This window comes from Heterodontus francisci, chromosome 1, assembly GCF_036365525.1.
Source record: "Heterodontus francisci isolate sHetFra1 chromosome 1, sHetFra1.hap1, whole genome shotgun sequence".
In the NCBI taxonomy this organism is placed as follows: domain Eukaryota; kingdom Metazoa; phylum Chordata; class Chondrichthyes; order Heterodontiformes; family Heterodontidae; genus Heterodontus; species Heterodontus francisci.
Window position 1 is genome coordinate 265,157,666 of NC_090371.1, and position 20,470 is coordinate 265,178,135.

The window sequence follows — 20,470 nt, forward strand, 5'->3', positions numbered from 1 at the left end:
TCTCTATTGATCTATCTCCTAGCCAAGTAGGCCAGTTCACTTCAGCTAGCTCAGCTTTCATGCCCACATAGTTGCCTTTATTTAAGTTTAAAATACTAGTCTTAGACTCACTCTTCTCTCTTTCAAACTGGATGTAAAATTCAATCATATTGTGGTCGCTGCTATTGAGAGGTGTCTTTACCCTGAGGTCATTAATTAATCCTGTCACATTACAGAATACCAAGTCCAATATAACCTGCCCTTCCAGTGCTGCTCTAAGAAACTATCTTGAAAGCATTCTATGAGTTCCTCATCCAGGCTACTTTGCCAATCTGATTATTCAGGTTTATATGTAGATTAAAATCACCCATGATTACTACCGTCCCTTTGTCACAAGCACCCAATATTTCTTTTTGTATACTTCGTCCTACATTATGGTTACTGTTAGGGGGCCTGTAGACCACTCCCACTAGTGACTTTTTTTAATGAATGTTACATGCATTGAGATACAGAGCCTTTAGTTTTGTCTTTTTGCTACCTTTATAACATCTAGTCTTGACTGTTGGTGTGTTATTAGGTTTTTACTCTCTGTCCCTTCCTGTCATTCTCTGACCTTCATTTCCCATATTACTGTTCTGCTCTGCTGCCTTGACTCTACCCCTTGGTTTGCTACATCTAGCCAGGCTTGATCCCTCTCCCCCCTTGTTTAGTAAATCCTTCTGTACTTCCCTAGTTATAAGGTTTCCTAGAACACTGCTCCAAGCACGGTTCAGGTGTAGACCTTCCCAATGGTACAGCCCCCACTTTCCCCAGTACTGGTGCCAATGCCCCACAATCCGAAACCCACTTCTCCCACATCAGTTGGCAGTTCACACCCTCTGCCAATTGGCACATGGCTCAGATAATAATCCAGAGATTATCCAGAGAACCCTTGAGGTTCTGCTCTTCAATTTGGTGCCTAGTTCCTCATACTGTCTAAGCAGAACCTCTTTCCTCATCCTACCTATGTCTTTGGTACCTACATGGACCACGATAAATGGATCCTCCCCCTCCCACTCCAGGTTTCTGTCCCGCCCTGACCAGATATGCCGAACCCTGGCACCGGGTAGGCAACACAGCCTTCCGGACTCACGCTCTCGGCTGCACAGAACAGTGTCAATCCCCCTCACTATACTGTCCCCTAATACCACTGCTTTCCTTTTTGCTTCCCCCACTTGAATGGCTTCCTGTACCACAGTGCCATGGCCAGTCTGCTTACCTTCCTTGCAGACCTCACTTTCATCTACACTGGTTGAGAGCACCTCAGACCTGTTTGACAATTGCAAAGTCTGAGGCTCCTCCATTACTGTCGGCTCAGTCCCTTTACCTGCCTCACTCACATCCTCCTGTCTCTCACTGTTGATCAAAACAGATGACCCTGTTCTGAGAGGTGTGACTGTCTTCTGGAACATAATGTCCAGATATTTCTCCCCCTCTCTTTTGTTGCGCAGTGTTTGCAGTTCGGATTCCAGATTAATAATACTAATCTGGAATTCCTCTAACTGCTTACACTTTCTGTAGACGTGTTTGTCCTGGATCACCTTGGCATCCAAAAACTCCCACATACCACAGCTGCATCATAACACCTATTCTGCTGTTGTCACTTATGCTATTAGTTAATTCACTTTAATTACTCAATCACTTTCTTAATTAACACTTTCACTGTTTCCCAATCTACTAAGCTTAACTAGTATTACCAAATAAAAACCTTACAATTTCTAAAATTACCTGAGTTTTGAAAGATAAATGATAAAACATTCACCAACCAATCACCTACCTTGGAGTCAAAGGAGAAGACTCACCAGCTGCTGGAGGCGGAAAACGACAAGAAAAGGAGCCCCTCTCTTCCCCCTCTGCACCAAATTCCCACGTGTACCAAATTCCAGCTTCACTCTGGCAATGTCTCACTTCGGCAAATGTCTCTTCTCAATGCGTCCCCTCGCTGTGTTCAGATAAGAACTGGTCTTTATATAGAGATTCTGATGACTCACTAGCTCAGCTTCTGCTACAATAATTTGCCTATTGATTTCATTTCATAATCTGCATTTTTTCTTCATAGTACAATATTAAGTATTGATTTTTTTTTGTTATGCTTTCTTGCTGAAAACAGTGCTCTATGACTGATCTATTTGCGAGTATATTTGTGTTTGTGAAAAATTACATTTCAAACCTGTTGATTTTGCTATGATTATCCTCACATGTCTGAAAAATGCAGGTTAGCACTACTTTAGAACTGCACCTATTAGGTTTACAGAGTTAATGTTTCAGGTTGATGATCTTTCATCAGAATGGTCATTGACCTGAAATGTTAACATTACTTCTCTGTCTATAGATGATGCGAGACTTGTTGAGTATTTCCTGTTTTTATTTTTATTTTAGATTTCCAGAATCTTCAGTGTTTTGCTTTTCTGTTCAATTAACTATTGGTTTGGTTTACTAATTTTTCAAATTTCCAATTCTATTTACTTGTAATTACAAGATTTTTCATCTCATTCTCACAGCACGCTTGTAAAATTACTTTTTTAATTTTTTATTTAGAGATACAGCACTGAAACAGGCCCTTCGGCCCACCGAGTCTGTGCCGACCATCAACCACCCATTTATACTAATCCTACACTAACTCCATATTCCTGCCACATCCCTATCACCGACCTATACTAGGGGCAATTTATAATGGCCAATTTACCTATCAACCTGCAAGTCTTTTGGTGGTGGGAGGAAACCGGTGTACCCGGCGAAAACCCATGCAGACACAGGGAGGACTTGCAAACTCCACACAGGCAGTACCCAGAATTGAACCCAGATCGCTGGAGCTGTGAGGCTGCGGTGCTAACCACTGCGCCACTGTGTCGCCCCTCACTTATAGTGAGTTTGAAGTGATCATTGTCAGTAGTTACTATCCTTACATTCTCCTATGAAGCTTAAAAATTGTTTTTTTTGCAGATTGCGTGTAGCTGCACAAGATGCAGAACAGTTGCGAAAAGAGAGAATTTCTTTTGAGATACAAATTGGTGAACTTCAGGAAAAATGTGCAAAAGTGGAGGAAGAGAAATATGAGGCAGTAGCCAAGGTTCGAGACAGCATGCAACTCCTTGAAGAAGCAAACTTACAGAAAGATCAGGTAATATTGCACAGTAGGTTCTTTCTTTAGGTCCACAAAGAAAATGCCAACAGAGAGGCTTTTTATATCTTTATTGAAAGACTGAAAAACATGTGAACTCTCCGAAATGTAACCAGAATCTCTTGTATAGTTTTCTTTCTGTCTTTACACCATTTTAAGTGTGATGTGAACATATTTGTGTGAAGTACAGTTGAAGCTGTTGTTCAAATAACAACTTGCATAGTGTCAGCTGTGGCTCAGTTAGTAGCACCCTTGCTTCTGAGTCAGAAGGTTTTGGATTCAAGTCCCGCTCTAGGACATATGCACAAAAAACTAAACGAACACTCCAGAGAGGTACTGGGTGAGTGCTGCACTGTTGGAGGTGCTATCTTTCAGATGAGAAGTTAAACCAAAACCCCATCTGCCCTCTCAGACAGACAAAGATCCCATGACGCTATTTTGAAAAAGAGCAGGGCAGTTATCCCCAGTTTCCTGGTCAATATTTAGCCCTTAATAAACATCACAAAAAAAAAATTACCTGGTCATTATCGCATTGCTGTTCGTGGGCTTGTGCTGTACACAAGTGGGCTGCCGCATTTCCCAAATAAAAAGTATCTACAGTTAAAAAGTACTTTGTTGGCTGTAAAGCGTGTTGGGATGCAAGTCTTTTTATTTCATTTATATAGTGCCCCTAACATAGAAAAAGTTATGATGTGCCTTGCAGAGATGTAAAGCAGAGAAATAGATGCTGAGCTAAAAGAGGAGATAATTGAAGGGTAACCAAAAACTTGGATAAAGAAGTGAGTTTTAAAGAAGATATTAAAGGAGAGGAGGTACATAAAGAGACTGAGGGAGTTAAAGAGGGAATTCCAAAGTATGGGGCTAAGCAACTGCAGGGGTAGTCGCCAATGGAGATACACAAGAGGCCAGAGTCAGAAATGGAGAGTTTGGGGATTGTAGCACTGCAGAAGGTTATAAATAGAGAAGGGTGATGCCTTGCAAAAAATTAAACATAAGGACAGGGTTGATGGGTAAGTGGGACTCGGCGTAGGATAGGATATGAGCAACAGAGTTTTGAATGAGCTGATCTTTATGAAGAATGGAGAAATGGAGTTTGGCCAGGAGAACAATGGAGCAACCAAGTCTGGAGGTGATAAAAGGCGCAGATGAGGGTTTGTGTGCAGAGGTAAGGGTGCAGGCAGGCGATATTACAGTTGTGGAAGTAAACAGTCTTTGTGATTGAAAGGATACTGGTTTAGAAGCTGAACTTGACATTAAATAGGATGCCAAGAATGTTAGCAGATTGGTTCATTCTGATACTGTAGCTGGGGAAATAATGGGACTCTGGGAAGGTTACAAAGTTTGATAGAAGCCGCTGATGATTGCTTCAGTCTTCCCAATGTTTAGCTGAAGCAAATTGTGACTCATCCAAGATTGGATGTCAGACAACAAGTCTGACAACAACAACAACTTGCATTTATATAGTCCCTTTCACATAGTGAAACGTCCCAAGGTGCTTGATGTTATAAAAGGTCATTTGACACCAAGCCACATAAAGAAATATTAGGACAGCTTGGCCAAAGTGGTAGGTTTTAAGGTTCGCCTTAAAGGAGGAGAGAGGCAGAGGGGTTTAGGGAGGGAATTCCAGAGCCTAGCGCCTAGGCAGCTGAAGGCACAGCTGCCTATGGTGGAGCAAAGAAATCGCTGATGGTCATCAGGTCAAAATCGGAACAGTGCAGAGATCTCTGAGGATTTATAGGGCTGGCAGAGGTTACAGAGATGGGGATGGGTGAGGCCATGGTGGGAATTGAAAACATAAACAAGAATTTTGAAATTGAGGCGTTGCCGGACAATATAGCCAACGTAGATCAGGGAGCACAGGGGTGGTGGGTGAATGGGGCTTGGTGCGAGTAGGACATGGGCAGGAAGTTTTGGGTGAGCTCAAGTTAATGGAGGGTGCAAAGTGGAAGGTGGGCAAGGCGGACATTGGAATAGTCAAGTCTGGAGGCTCAGATGAGGGTTTCAGCAGCAGGTGATCTAAGGCAGGGTCAGAGATAGGTGATGTTAAGGAGATGCAAGTCAGTGGTGATGGTGACGGAAAGGATATGGGGTCAGATGCTCAGCTTTGAGTCAAATAGGACACTGAAATTATGAGTACAGGAGCAAGGATGTCTTACTGCAGTTATACAGGGCCTTGGTGAGACCTCATCTGGAGTATTGTGTACAGTTTTGGTCTCCTTATCTGAGGAAAGATGTTCTTGCCATGGAGGGAGTGCAAAGAAGATTTACTGGGCTGATTCCTGGGATGTCTGGATTGACGTATGAGGAGAGATTGGGTCGACTTGGCCTATATTCACTAGTGTTTAGAAGAATGAGAGGGGATCTCATAGAAACTTATAAATTCTAACCGGACTAGATAGGCTAGATGCAGGGAGGATGTTCCTAATGGTTGGGGAGTCCAGAACCAGGGGTCACAGTCCCAGGATACGGGGTATGCCATTTAGAACTGAGATGAGGAGAAATTTCTTCACTCGGAGGGTGGTGAACCTGTGGAATTCTCTATTTCAGAAGGCAGTGGAGGCCAAGTCATTAAATATATTCAAGAAGGAGATAGATATATTTCTTAATGCCAAAGGGATCAAAGGATTTGGGGAGAAAGTGGGAACAGGGGACTGAATCAGACAATCAGCCATGATCTTTTTTGAATGGCGGAGTAAGCCCAAAGGGCCGACTGGCTGACTCCTGCTCCTATTTTCTATGTTTCTATGAGGAGTCTGCTTCATCTTCTGACAGTGACCAGGAGGAGAGATGTAGTTGGTGGCTAGGGTACAGTGTGGCAGTCATCCCAATATTTAATTGGAGGAGGTTTCTGCTCATCCAATACTGGATATCAGACATCAGAGTGGCAAATCAGGATCAGTGAAAGGGTTGAGAGAAGTGGTGGTGAGGTGGAGCTTGGTGTCATCAGCATACATGTGGAACTTGTTTTCAAATGATATCACTGAAGGACAGCATTTAATTGAGAAATAAGAGTGAGCCAAGGATAGATTGTTGAGAGATTGCAGAGGTAACAATCTGAAAGCAGGAAGGAAAGCCATTGCAGGTGTTCATCTGGCTACAACTGGATACATAAGATTGGAATCAGGCCAGGGCAGTGCCACCCAACTGGACAATAGAGGATGGTGTTAGGACCAGGTGAGAAAGGTGTCTAGAGGTCTTTCTCAGCCTTCACCTGGTCTTATTGTAACAGGGTTTAATTTTAAACACATTGTTTTGAGCTCCCCCCTTGGTGAATCCTTGTTCACCACTTTCCAATTATAAGGCAAAGAAATGAGCATAAACGTGCTTTCTCAGGTTTATAGAAGAAAAGTGAAATTTATTAAAACTTAAACTCTAACTCAGTTAACACCAACGAATACACGCTGCACCCTACACTAGCATGCATACGCGATACGCACATGCAAATAGAGACAGAGAAGAGCAGAAGAAAAATAGAGGTTTGAGGCAATATCTGCAGAGTTTCTTGTTGCTATGATTTGAGCTTACTGTAGTCCTTTTGTAGGTAGTTCTTGCCTGCAGGTAATTCTTGCTTTTCGTTGGGGCACAGTATTCTTCTTAAACCTTGTTCACTATAGGAGACTTTTCTCTCTTGGGGTTCATGTGTCTTCAATGGGTCTTCATTTCCGTGTGAAACAGATGGGAGCAGACAGGAGAGAGATGTTCTCAGTCCAGGAGCAAAGAGCTTTGAGTTTTAAAACTCTGTGGCAAGTTCAAATTCAAAAAAACTTCAGCCAGTTATTCATGTGACTAAAGTGGTCTGACAAAGTGTGTTTGTGTATTCGGCCATCTTAGCAGTTAACCTGGAATGCTAGCCTCTCCACCTTCACATCTGGTAATCAAAAGTCCATTGTGGATTAATTTGGAGCAGGGAGTTGCCCCTTTGTCCTTTCCAAGTACTGTCTGTTACTATGCATATGTCTTTCCAGTCAAGGATCTGGTGTTTATTTTTTAAAACAAGGTCTTTCTTTACTCCAGTAACAGTTTAAAAATCAATATTCATGTGGCGAAATAAGAGTGCCTCATTCTTTGCAGGTGGGGGCCTGCATGACAATAGGCGTTGGATGAGAATAGTGTGGCCAACTGTGGCAAAGGCTGTAGACAGATTGAGGAGGGTTACTTCACGACATTACAGAGGCAGATAATAATGAATCAGTATAGTTTTTAAAATATGACATTAAAAATTTCTATTGCTTTAGCATTACTAAAATTGCTTATAATGATAATCATACTTTAAGTGTAGACTTGCAACCAGCCAGTAGACTTAGATGTTGCGTATTTAGAGCTAATGTCATCACATGAGTTGTCTATTAATGGATGGATTTCTAGATATTGTAATGGAATGGAATAGTGGTCAAGAGTATAAAAATGGAAAATGGATGAAATTTATGAATTAGCACTCCAAGCAAAGAACTTAGCATGAGGGAAATATGGGCACAGAAATCATCGCGCACTATGCGATTTTCTGTTCAGTTATTTTCCAATACTTTAAGCCACAAGTGCTAATTCATAAAAAAGAAATATCTGAACGTTAGACTGCTGTGATCCTTGAAACTGGAAGATTCATCTGGGCTTTTTCCAAAGCACCTGTCAGAAAACCTTGCATTGTGAATGTTTTCATTTTAGTTTGTGTTGTTATGATTTTTAAGTTTAGTACAGTTAAAACCCTGTATGCTTATTGAACTGAAAAATATTGGATTGTGTGATCTCTCCTCATTTTGAAAAAAAATCTGAGTAATGATGCAGTAATGCAGTACAGTAAATAATTGACAATTTGAGTTTCTCCACAATGATTTCCCCACAAAAAATATAAACTGAATTTTTCTCTCTTTCGTATTGCTGAAAATAAATATATGTTGTCGAAGCTTTTCGGCTTGCACTCAACAGGACAACCCACAAGAATACCAATGTAAGGAATAACAACAACTTGATACAGTATGGCAACACATCTACCAATCAGAGTTTGCTTGCCAACCAATCAGCACTCTCTTCTCATACAGTATAAAGTTGTTGCTTTCCCTTACATTGGTATTCTTGTGGATTGTCCTGATGAGTGCAAGACAAAAAGCTTCAACAACATGTCTCTATTTTCAGAAATACTCAAGTTCTGTACTACCAAACGACTATTTTCTTTCTTTATGAACTTGAAGGTAAATCTATGTCAATCACTTACTTTGCGATTCAGTACATTTTTGGCATTTTACGCTAGACATGTTATCTTGAGTTCAGCATCAACAACCACTCCTGTAAGTGGACTTTGCAATTCCTGAAAACTAGTGTTATCTTCATCCGTTCGTTGACCCGATAAATGCAGCAAGGCCGCTCTCCCTGCTAACTTCAGATTGATTGACTGCAAAGCTGCATAAAGTCAGACAGGTATATTGTTCAATATTATAAAAGCAAAATACTGCGGATGCTGGAAATCTGAAATAAAAACAAGAAATACTGGAACCACTCAGCAGGTCTGGCAGTATCTGTGGAAAGAGAAGCAGAGTTAACATTTTGGGTCAGTGATCCTTCTTCGGAACTGACAAATATTAGAAATGTAAAAGGTTATAAGCAAGTGAGGCGGGGGTGGGGCAAGAGATAACAAAGGAGAAGGTGTAGATTGGACAAGGCCACATAGCTGACCAAAAGGTCATGGAGCAAAGGCAAACAATATGTTAATGGTGTGTTGAAAGACAAAGCATTAGTACAAATAGGGTGTTAACGGACTGAATATTGAACAGCAGCAAGTGCAAACATGAAAAAAAACAGTGGGTAAGCAAACTGAACAAACTAAGATGAAATGAAATAAATGCAAAAAAAAAAGATTGTAAAAAATGTAAAAAAAGAAAAAATAACTATAAAAATGAAAGTAAAATGGGGGCTGTCATGCTCTGAAATTATTGAACTCAATGTTCAGTCCAGCAGGCTGTAGTGTGCCTAATCGGTAGATGAGATGCTGTTCCTCGAGCTTGCGTTGATGTTCACTGGAACACTGCAGAAATCCCAGGACAGAGATGTGAGCATGAGAGCAGGGGGTGTGTTGAAATGGCTATATTGTTCAACATCCTTTGACAATGTACTGAAACAAATTAATTAAGATAACAAATTGTGATGGCTGGAAATGCAGGCAGCTAACAAGAGTATATTAACTGATAGATGCTTCATTTTTGTCACATCCTTTGGTCTTTTCTCACTTTATGAACTTAATTTTACCATACATTTGTTTCCATTTACTTTGGGCTCCGTTTATGTATCAGACTGTTCCCTTGATTTTCTTTTTGAGATAGCCAAGTGTAACGATTTTTACTTCACATTTGGTAATTCAAATGTATCCTTTGACAGTGGATTCAAATGATATTGCTCATATTTCACTCAGCCAGTCAATCAAAAGTAGCATTCTAAAATTGCATTTTTGCAAAACCTTCAGGTTTTACTACGTGAAAAACAAAAGGATGAAGAAGTGGTAAAAATGAAGGAAGCTATGGTTCAGCTTGTTCAAGAAGCTGCTGTTCGAACAAGAAAGGAGGTGAAATTAAATAAACTGCTCTGCATCTTAAGTATTTTTCTAATTTTGGAGGACTTAAACACGTGTGGAGCTAACTTAATGTTCAGCATAGAAGCAATATTTTCAGTTAAACCAAATAGAAAAATAAAAATCCTGAGCACTTTGATACCTTAAAGAAACCCTTTGAGAGCTCTGGATATAAGAACATAAGAAAAAGGAGCAGCAATAGGCCATTCAGTCCCCCGAGCTAGCTCCGCCATTCAACAAGATCGTGGCCTCAGCTCCACTTCCCTGCTTGCCCCCCATAACCCTCCATCCCCCTTGCAATAAAGGCCAACATTCCATTTGCCTTCCCAATTACTTGCTGTACCTGCCTGCTAACTTTTTTGATCCATGTACGAGTACACCCAGATCCCTCTGTACAGCAGCATTCTGCAGTCTTTCTCCATCTAAATATTACTTTGCTTTTCTATTTTTCCTACCAAATTAGACATCCGCACATTTTCCCACATAAACTCCATCTGCCAAAATTTTGCCCACTCACTTAACCTATCTGTGCCCCTTTGCAAACCCTCTATGTCCTCCTCACAATTTACTTTCCCACCTTTCTTTGTATCATTAGCAAGTTTGACTACAATGCACTCTGTCCCTTCATCCACGTCATGAATATAAATTGTAAATAGTTGAGTCCCCAGCACTGATTCCTGTGGCACTTCACTAGATACAGTTTGCCAACCTGAAAATGCCTCATTTATCCTGACTCTCTGCTTCCTTTTAGTTAGCCAATCCTCTATCCATGCTAATATATTACCCCAACACCATGAGCTTTTATCTTGTGTAATCGCCTTTAATGTGGCACCTTATCAAATGCCTTTTGGAAATCCAAATACACTACATCTACTGGTTTCCCTTTATTTATCCTGCTTGTTACATCTTCAAAGAACTCTAATAAGTTTGTCAAACATGATTTCCCTTTCATAAAAATATGTTGACTCTGCTTGCTTGCATTAAGATTTTCGAAATCTCCTGCTACTACTTCCTTAATGATGGATTCCAGCATTTTCCCAATGACAGATGTTAGGCTAACAGGCTGACAGTTTCCTGCTTTCTATCTCCTTCCTTTCTCGAATACAGGTATTACATTTGCAGTTTTCCAATCTTCTGGGACCTTTCCAGAATCTAGAATTTTGGAAGATTACAACCAATGTATCCACAATCTTTGCAGCCACTTCTTTTAAGACCCTAGGATGTCGGCCATCAGGTCCAGGGGACTTGGCCTTTAGTCCCATTAGTTTTCCTTGTACCTTTCTCCAGTGATCATTATTGTTTCAAGTTCCTCCCTCCCTGTTGCACTCTGATTTTCTACTATTCTTCGGATGCTTTTTGTTCAAGGTCTGCCATTTCCTTGTTTCCCATTATTAATTCCACAGTCTCATCCTCTAATGGACCTACTCTCTTTATATACTTGTAGAAGCTCTTACTGTCTGCTTTTATATTCCTTGCTAGTTTACTCTCATATTCTAACTTCTCCCACTTTTCTTTCAGTCATCCTTTGCTAGTTTCTAAAATGTTCCCACTCTTATGACCTACCACTAATCTTCTCAGAGTTGTGTGCCTTTTCTTTCAATTTGATACCATCCTTAGCTGGCCACAGATGGGTCATCCTTCTCGTAGAGTCTTTCTTTCTCAATGGAATATATCTTTGTTGAGAGTTATGAAATATCTCCTTAAATGTCTGCCACTGCTTATCTACTGTCTTACCTTTTAACTGATTTTCCCAGTCCACTTTAGCCAGCTCTGTCTTCGTACCATTTCAACAGCCTTTATTTAAGTTTAAGACAGTAGTTGCAGACCTGAGTTTCTCACCAAACTGAATGTGAAATTGTATCATGTTATGATCACTCTTCCTGTCAATCCTTTCTTATGAGATCATTAATTAATTATGTTTTATTACACATTACCAAGTCTAAAATAACCTGTTGTTTGTTATTTTCCACTTCCTATAGCTTCTGTGCCTTTGTCAGTGGTATTAGATGGCATATGGGAACAGGATTTTTTTATTATCCCTTCCTCGGTGTGGAAAACTATCTGATCCCTTCTCACTTCCTCCCACCAATAGCATGGCTGCAATTTCAAAGATTCTGGCCTGGACTTTCTGCATGATTTCCACCCAGATATCTATTTAATCTGGGCAGAGTCAAATAATATAGTGCAAAAATCGTGGAATTTTAAGCATATGTGAATTGCACAAAAATCATTTTTTAACCTAGACTACTGGTGATCTTTTTTGTTATACTGGTTCAAAAGTTCCTTCACCAGAAAGTCCTCACTACAGGTGTGGCAAATAATGCCTGTTTGGAGGTGTTCATCACATTGCGCCCAGATTCTTGGGTGCATAGCACCCGTGATTGTATGAATTCAGCAGTGATCAGCTGTCAGTTGAAGCCACTGACCCAGGTCTGTTTCTTCTGCTGCAGCAATTACTTCAAGTTCAGCTGACCTTCCCTTGTTACATAAGACTTGTGACCAGCAGTCAGTTGAAGCCACACAGGTGTGTCCTGCTGTGCTGCAGTACTTAGTTAATTGATGACAGCAGTGACCAGCACTTAAAACCAATTATAAAATAAGACCGAGGGTATTAAATCAGTCAATTGATCTGCCTTGCTCTGCTGCAAATCAATTAATTGAAAAAGTTGAAGAATGGCTCATTTCGTGACAATCCCACTCCTCTTTGTGATGCTGGAGAATGATCTGTTCCAATCACAAATCAGTTACAGTTGATATGCTGATTCATGGGAGATTTTACTTTTGGGATTATGCTAATGAATTTGCGTGAAAACGTTAGCATAACTTCAGCTTGTCAAAACCGGCTGAGTGTCCAGCACGTTACTGGGGATATTTTGCCGAAAGCACGCAACAGCAGAAACTCCAAATCCACGTGAAAAGTGCAAACCATTCTTTCACTCTAATAGACTGCATCATTCACCAGTTTAGCTGATGATATTTTAGAGTTGACTACAAAAATGTAACCTGTTTTGAGTTTAATCACCTGGAGAAATGTGCTGTAGTTTAATACATTGCTTATATTTCACTTTTATATAATACTTGCTATTTGAAAACTTGCAGAGATTAAAACCTTAATGTATTTAAGAAGGCTACATTTAAGTTAATTACATGAGGGAAATATAAACACGTCCTCGGTCTTTTCTTTTTTCCCTTGCAGGTTGAAAATGTTAGGAAACAGAGCAACAAACAGATTGCCCGTTTAGCCGAGGAATTGTCTGATATGCAGATGGTATGTGGGCCAGCCTGGTATCCAGAGACAATAAACTGAGCCAAAAGCAGCTGTCATTGATCCAATTTTGAAGCAATTGCCATTTAACTTAAACATAAGTATTCTTCAGCTGCAGCTTATTGATTCAGATTCACTGACAGTAAAGATATTAAGCAGATCATTTTCCAACAATATCTTGCATTCGTATCGCACTTTTCATATAGAAAAACATCCCAAAGCGCTTCACGGAGGCGTGAGGGAAAAATGAACACTGAGATAAAGGTGGAGCTATTAGGAGGGGGTGACCCAAAATTGGACCAGAGATGTGTTTAAGGAGGCTTTTAAATTAGGTGAGGGAGGTAGGAAGGCAGAAGGTTTTAGGGAAGTAATTACAAAGTATGGGGCCTAAGTGGCTGATGGCATGGCTGCCAATGGAGAGGTGAAAGGAGGGAGGATTCAGAGAAGGCCAGAGTTAGAGGAAGAAGAGAGTTCTGGGGGTGGGGGGGTGATAATGCTGGTGGATGTTATAAGTAAGGTGTGGGGGTGGGATGGTGTTAGGCCGTGGAGGAATTTAAATATGTAAAAGTGCGTTTTAAATCTGAGCCTTAAAGGGATTTAAATATGGAGAACAAGATTTTAAATTTGAGGCCATGGAGGAATTTATAAATGAAGAACATTTTACATTTGAAACAGTGGGGGCTAAGAATCAATGTCAATCAGCAAGGGCACCAGCATTGGTGAGTGAGGCAGTGCAGGAGAGGATATGGGCAGGAAATTTCTGAATGAGCTGAAATGTACAGGTGCCGACTAGGAAAGCATTGGAATTGTTAAATCTGGAGGTTTCAGGGGCAGATTGGCTTAGGTAGGAGGGTTAGGCAATGTTATGGAAGTGGTTGTTCCATTACAGAAAAACCTATAAGTACTAATTTAAATAGACTCTCAACCAATGATCACTGGGATGATGTCCCTTGTAAAAAGATCCCCTGTAGTTCTGAGTGTGTCATAGTTTATTTTTGTTATTGGGAAATAAAATTATATATTGCACAAGTGATGAGATAGCTTGGCAGCATTTTAGGCTATTAATACTCTTTGTGCAGTATTACTGCAGGAAATCATTTATATTGTGTTTTAAGGATTAAAATAATTAGGAAGTATCTGCTTTTGGCTATTATCAAGTTCAAGCTATTTTGGGTTTCTCTTCAAAATGTTATGTTCATATAATGTTATAAAACCCTAAACATTGCCACAGATTCCCATTGGTGATGCTCCTTTGTTAGCCCGCCACTGGGCATGCTTAATGATTTGAGAAGAAAATACTCACTGATGAGCCAGCCAAGACTGACCAACTCAGACAAGATAAATATTCAAAGTTAGCATTGTCTAGTCACCGTTTATTTTTGGTGTTCAATAATAAGAGTGAGCCTTGGATAAGGTGCATCATGTGACCATGATGTGCACCACAAACTGATGTTCTCTAAAAAAGCAGGCTTTATTTCCTCACCAATTACATATTTTTACTAAATTGTATATTCTTCTAATAGAACTGTGGTGATAAACAAGGTCAGATTGAAAGGGCCATAAGGGAGAAGCGAGCTGTGGAAGAGGAACTTGAAAAGGTAAAACATATCAGAGTGCAATAAGTTTTATTAAATGAATTCTTGATTTGTGCACACGTGCAATGCTTTCTTTTCCAATCTCAGTTTCTCTCTTTACTGGTAATAGATCTGACTGTGTTTATAAGGTAGGTGCTTAGAGTGGAACTTGCAAGTCATGTGTACTCTTTGACAGTAATTTTGTCTTGACTACACTAAAGTGACATTTATTGTCTGTTTCTCCAATATGGATAACAGCTTGCATATTTGGGAGTGTATACCGAGTGTATATTATATATTGAATATTTTTGCATTTTTTTATCTTGTGTTCCTGTGATGTCCTCTTGTAAGATGAGGGCAGCACAGTGGCGCAGTGGTTAGCACTGCAGCCTCACAGCTCTAGTGACCCGGGTTCAGTTCTGGGTACTGCCTGTACGGAGTTTGCATGTTCTCCCTGTGACTGCGTGGGTTTCCGCCGAGTGCTCCGGTTTCCTCCCACAGCCAAAGACTTGCAGGTTGATAGGTAAATTGGCCATTGTAAATTGCCCCTAGTGTAGGTAGGTGGTAGGAGAATGGTGGAGATGTAGTAGGGAATATGGGATTAATGTAGGATTAGTATAAATGGGTGGTTGTTGGTCGGCACAGACTCGGTGGGCCGAAGGGTCTGTTTCAGTGCTGTATCTCTAAATTTAAAAAAAAAATTTTTTTTAAATGTCTGCCATATTTGCTTGGATAATAAGAGGATGAATGGGTTAGAGGAGCAAAGGGATCTAGGAATACATATACACAGATCATTAAAAGTAGTGACACAGGTTAATAAGGCTATTTAAAAAAAATCACTGGAGTTCATTTCGAGAGGGATAGAACTGAAAAGCAAAGAAGCTAAGTTAAACTTGTATCAACCCTTGGTTATATCACACTTGGAATACTATATGCTGTTTCGGTCTCCATATTATGAAAACTATAAAGAGGCATTAAGGAATGTGCAAAAGAGATTCACAAGAATTAAACCAAAAACTGAGGCCAAATGGGTTGGGACTCTTTTATTTTCCTCTAGAAAAGGAAAAGCTCTGGGGTGACCTGGTAGAGGTCTTTAAGATAATGAAAGGGTTTGATAGGGTATATTTAGAAAAATATTTCCACTTGTGAGGGAGTCCAAACCTAGAAGTCATAAATCTAAGATAGTCACTGATAAATCTGAAGGGGAATTCAGGAGAAGCTTCTTCACCCAAAGAGAGGTAAGAAGGTGGACCACGCTACTACAAGGAGTAGTTGAAACAAATAGTAAAGATGCCCTTTCAGGGGAAGCTAGATAAGCACTTGAAGGATAAAGGAACAGAAGAATATGCTGATAGTGTTAGATGAAGAGTAGTGGAAGGAGGTTTGTGTGGAGCATAAACGCCGGCAAAGACCAGTTGGGCCAATAGCCTGTTTCTATGCTATACACTCTATACTCACTGCATGTTTCTATCATTATTAACCATGAGTTATTAGTCTGACTTGCAGCCCACATTATTGTCATCATTAATTTTCAGTGTGAATCCCATAAAGCAGCAATGCAGACCTCAAATAACTTCTACAAACTTACATTGCTCTGTTTTGTTCCTGGCCCCCTCTCTTTTTATGTGTTTTTTTCTGGCCTCTCATTGCCTCTGTGTTCTCGTTCTCTCTCTCTCTCTCGTTCTCTCTCTCGTTCTCTCTCTCGTTCTCTCTCTCTCTCTCTCTCTCGTTCTCTCTTTCTCTCTCTCTCTCTCGTTCTCTCTCTCTCTCTCTCTCTCTCTCGTTCTCCCTCTCACCTCTCTCTCTCGTTCTCCCTCTCACACCTCTCTCTTGTTCTCTCTCTCTCACCTCTCTCTCTTTCTCACCTCACTCTCTCTCTCTCTTACTTTCTCTCTCTCTCTATCTCTCACTCTCTGTCTTTCTCCACCCATCCCACCCCCATCCATCACTTAATGTCTTGGCATCTATATCTCCTTATTTGTGCATTTTCCTTTCCTGGCCTCCTTCATTCTGTCTGTTTTTATCTTTCTCAGATTTCAGATCACTATTATTAAACTGTTTGTCACCTTTGTGAAATTGTTGTCTAAATCACTTCTAGTACCCATTATTATTCCTTATATATAGCATCTACTAGCACCCATGACCCACCCCCCTCCGGCACCTTGTGATTCCATCCATTTTCTCAGTACAAGTTGCCAAAGCGGAAATAGGTTGTTGTGAAATGTATTTGGACCACAACCAACAAATCGGATTAAATCTCTCTAGTCATCTCACATCAAATCGAGAATAGTAACAGTCAACCAGGCAACTATATGAACATCTCCCACCTTGACCATGGCAGATCCCAGAACATGAGTGCAAGAAGTGTTTACAAGAATCTTCAGCTGAAATTACCGTATAGATGATCCTACCAGGCCTCATCTGAAGATCTCCACCATGATAAGTGCCGGTGTCCACTTGGTTCATTCTTTGTAACTTTAAGAAATAGCTAAGTGCAGTGAACACAGCAAAGGCGATAGGTCCTGACAACGTCCCAGCAGTAACCTCATGATGTCCCAAGCATTTTGCGGCCAATTAAGTACTTTTTGATGTGTAGTCACTGTTGTAATGTAGGAAAAGTGGCAGCCAATTTACACACACTAAGGTCCCACAAACAGCAATGGGATAATAAGCAGATAATCTGTATTAGTGTTGTCGGTTGAGGGATAATTATTGGCCAGGACACCGGGGAGAACTCCACTGTACTATGAATTCTGCCATGGAATCTTTTATGTCTCCCTGAGAGGACAGATGGGGCCTCAGTTTAATGTCTCAACCAAATGATAGCACCTCCAACAGTGCAGCACTCCCTCAGTACTGCACTGGACTGTCATTCTAGATTATTTGTTCAAATTTCTGGAGTGGGACTTGAACCCACAATCTTCTAACTCAGAGGGGAGAGGGCCACCACAGACTTAAGTCTAACATCTGTGTGCTGATGACCTGTGCACCAGAGCTACCTGCTCTCCTAACCACGTTATTCCAGTACAGCTGAGACACTGGCATTTACCTGACAGGTGTATTCTAACCACAAAAAACAGGAAACATGTAACCTGGGCAATTATTGCCCTACCAGGTTCCTTTCAATCATCAGTGAAGTGTTGGAAGAAGTCATCAGTATTGTTAAGCAGTTCATACTCACCAATAATCTTCTCAGTACAGGTTCTGTCAGAACCATCAGAAACACAGCCTTGGGCCACACATGATTACAAGAGCTGAAAGCCGGAGGAAATATGGGAGCAGCCTCCTGGGCACAGTGGTGCAGTGGTTAGCACCGCAGCCTCACAGCTCCAGCGACCCGGGTTCGATTCTGGGTACTACCTGTGCAGAGTTTGCAAGTTCTCCCTGTGACAGTGTGGGTTACCTCAGGGTGCTCTGTTTTCCTCCCACATGCCAAAGACTTGCAGGTTGATAGGTAAATTGGCCATTGTAAAAAAAAAAAAAAAAAAATTTCCCCTAGTGTAGGTAGGTGATAGGGGAATTGAGGGAAAGTGGGATTAATGTAGGATTAGTATAAAATGGGTGGTTGATGGTCAGCACGGACTCGGTGGGCCAAAGGGCCTGTTTCGGTACTGTATCTCTCTATGACATCAAGGCAGCATGAGATCTATTATGGCATCTAAGAACTTTTGCAAAACTGGTCAATGGGGAATTAAAAGTTAAATCCCCCAATAGCTAGACTCTTAGCTGATAATGATGAGGATAGTTCAGGATTTACAAGTTCTTCGTAAACCTCCTCAGCCCACCCATCTTCAGCTGCTTCACCAATAAACTTCCCTCCATCATAACGTCAAGAGTGGGGCTGCTTTCTAATGATTGTGCAGTATTCAACTCAATTCACATCTCCTCTGGTCATTTTGCAGCCCATACTAGCCTACAGCGCATAGCAACCCCAAAGTTCCAAGAAAAGGGCTGAGACTGGTAATTCTGTGATGAGTGGCTCATCTGACTGTTCAAGACCTCTCACCATCTACAAGACTAAGTCAACAATACCAACAATTTTCATTATTTAAGCATCTTTTAAGTCGTAAAACATCCCAAGGTATTTCACAGGAGCATTATCAAACAAAATTAAACATCAAGCCAAAGAATGAGACATTAGGACATGTGACCAAAATCTTGGCCAAAAAGGTAGGCTTTAAGGAACACCTTAAAGGATTACTGAGAGGTAGAGATGTTTAGGGAGGGAATTCCAGAACTTGGAGCCAAGGCAGTTGAAGGCATGGTTAGCAATAGTGTGGCGATGGAATAAGGGGGTACGCAAGACACCGAAATTGGAGGACGCAGAGATCTCGGAGGGTTGTAGGCTATAGGAGGTTACAGAGGTAGGGAGGGGTAAGGCATAGAAGGATTTGAACACAGTGGTGAGAATTTTAAAATAAGGGGTTTCTGGACTGGGAGTCAGTGTAGGTCAGCGTGCACAGGGGTGATGAATGAATGGGACTTGGTGTCAGGATAGGGCAGCAGAGATTTGGATGAGCTCAAGTTTACAGAATGGGGAGGCTGGTTAGTAGAGCATTGGAATAGTTGAGTGGAGGAAACAAAGGCATGGAAGTGTGATGAAATACTCACCGCTCATGGATGGTTGCATCCACAACAACACTCAAGAAGCTCAGTGCCATCCAGGGCACAGCATTTGGTTTGAACGGTACCTTGGCCACTGGACTCAACAGCCAACTTCTTCATTGCCTGCACACTGTGGGCTGAATTTAGTGTGGCCTCTTGGAGCGAGAATAGTGGCATGGGCGGACAGACAATTGCGTCGGAAGCATCTGCCCGGAAATTCGACATTGTGGCATCCGTTCCGGATTTAGTCAGCGGGGGAAACCACCAAGGCAGAATTGCTGATCACTTACTTTTAACACCTTTGTATCTAATTCATGGCGATTCAATGGAGATTAAGTGGACGGTGGGAGGCGAGGTTTCAGTGCTGTGATAGGTAGGCAGCCATATCCTGCACCGCATCGGAAAAAGTGAAGTGTGTAGGCCATTGTTGGCCTGCAGTGCTGTGCGCTCTGGGGTCGGGGTCTCGGATGCTCTGCAAGGGTGGGGGGGTGTGGTGGTTTATGTTTTAGGTGTTCTACAAGGGGGTGGGCTTGGGTTTGAGTGACGCTATCGGGTGACCAAACTATTGGGTGAGATGTTTAGTTGCCCATACTGCTAAATGAGAGGGTCAGCTATCAGCAAGGGTGGGCACTGAGGACCATCAGGGAGTCTGCTGGGAGATGTAGAAAAATCTCATTTGCCAAGACAGGGTCGTCTCTGCATCGACAGTGCTCTGTAGGCCCGCTAGTCACCTGGCATGGGTCTCATAAACCCTGTATTTTTGGACCCCTGTGGCATGATGCGGTGCATCCAATGGAGGGAGGGCCAAGAGGCAGCTGCGCCTGCCTATGAAGCTCCATGACGAGAGCATCAGCAGCCAGCCATGCCAAGAAGGGCTCTCCCGCGCCAGAGAGCGAACTCTAAACAGCTGCTTCCAAATGTCCGAGTGGCATTGTCAACGAAGACTACGCCTCTCCAGGGAGGCTGTCACCAACTTATGCGCCTTCCTGCAGGATGAGTTGCAACCTAAGGGATTCGGGGGTTACCCTGTGCCAGTGGCCCTGATGATCAGAATGGCACTAAACTTTTACACATCTGAATCATTTCAAGGATCCACTGGGGACATGTGTGAGGTTTCACAGGCAGTAGCCCACCACTGCATCAAGGAGGTGACCAATGCCCTGTTCAAGATGAACCGGTGAGTATGTGAGCTACCTGTCTGACCCTGACAGTCAGGCCGAGTGGGTCATTGGATTCGGAGCCATTGCTGGATTTTCCCGGGTGCAAGGTGTGATATATTGCACGCTTGTGGCCATCAAGGCTCCAATGGATCAGCCAGCCACCTTCATCAC

General features: G+C 41.7%; 1 protein-coding gene across 8 annotated transcripts in view; it reads left to right on the top strand.

Moving 5' to 3' along the window:
• Positions 1-20,470, top strand: part of sclt1 (sodium channel and clathrin linker 1) — a 140,424-nt gene that overhangs the window by 61,830 nt on the left and 58,124 nt on the right. For 7 of the 8 annotated variants that reach the window (XM_068043930.1, XM_068043921.1, XM_068043939.1 and 4 more), the window contains 4 exons: positions 2,962-3,139; positions 9,591-9,689; positions 12,892-12,963; positions 14,484-14,558. In XM_068043930.1, coding sequence (XP_067900031.1) covers positions 2,962-3,139; positions 9,591-9,689; positions 12,892-12,963; positions 14,484-14,558 — 424 coding nt within the window. The remainder of the gene's footprint in view (positions 1-2,961; positions 3,140-9,590; positions 9,690-12,891; positions 12,964-14,483; positions 14,559-20,470) is intronic. The other variant, XM_068043969.1, reaches the window with a different exon arrangement.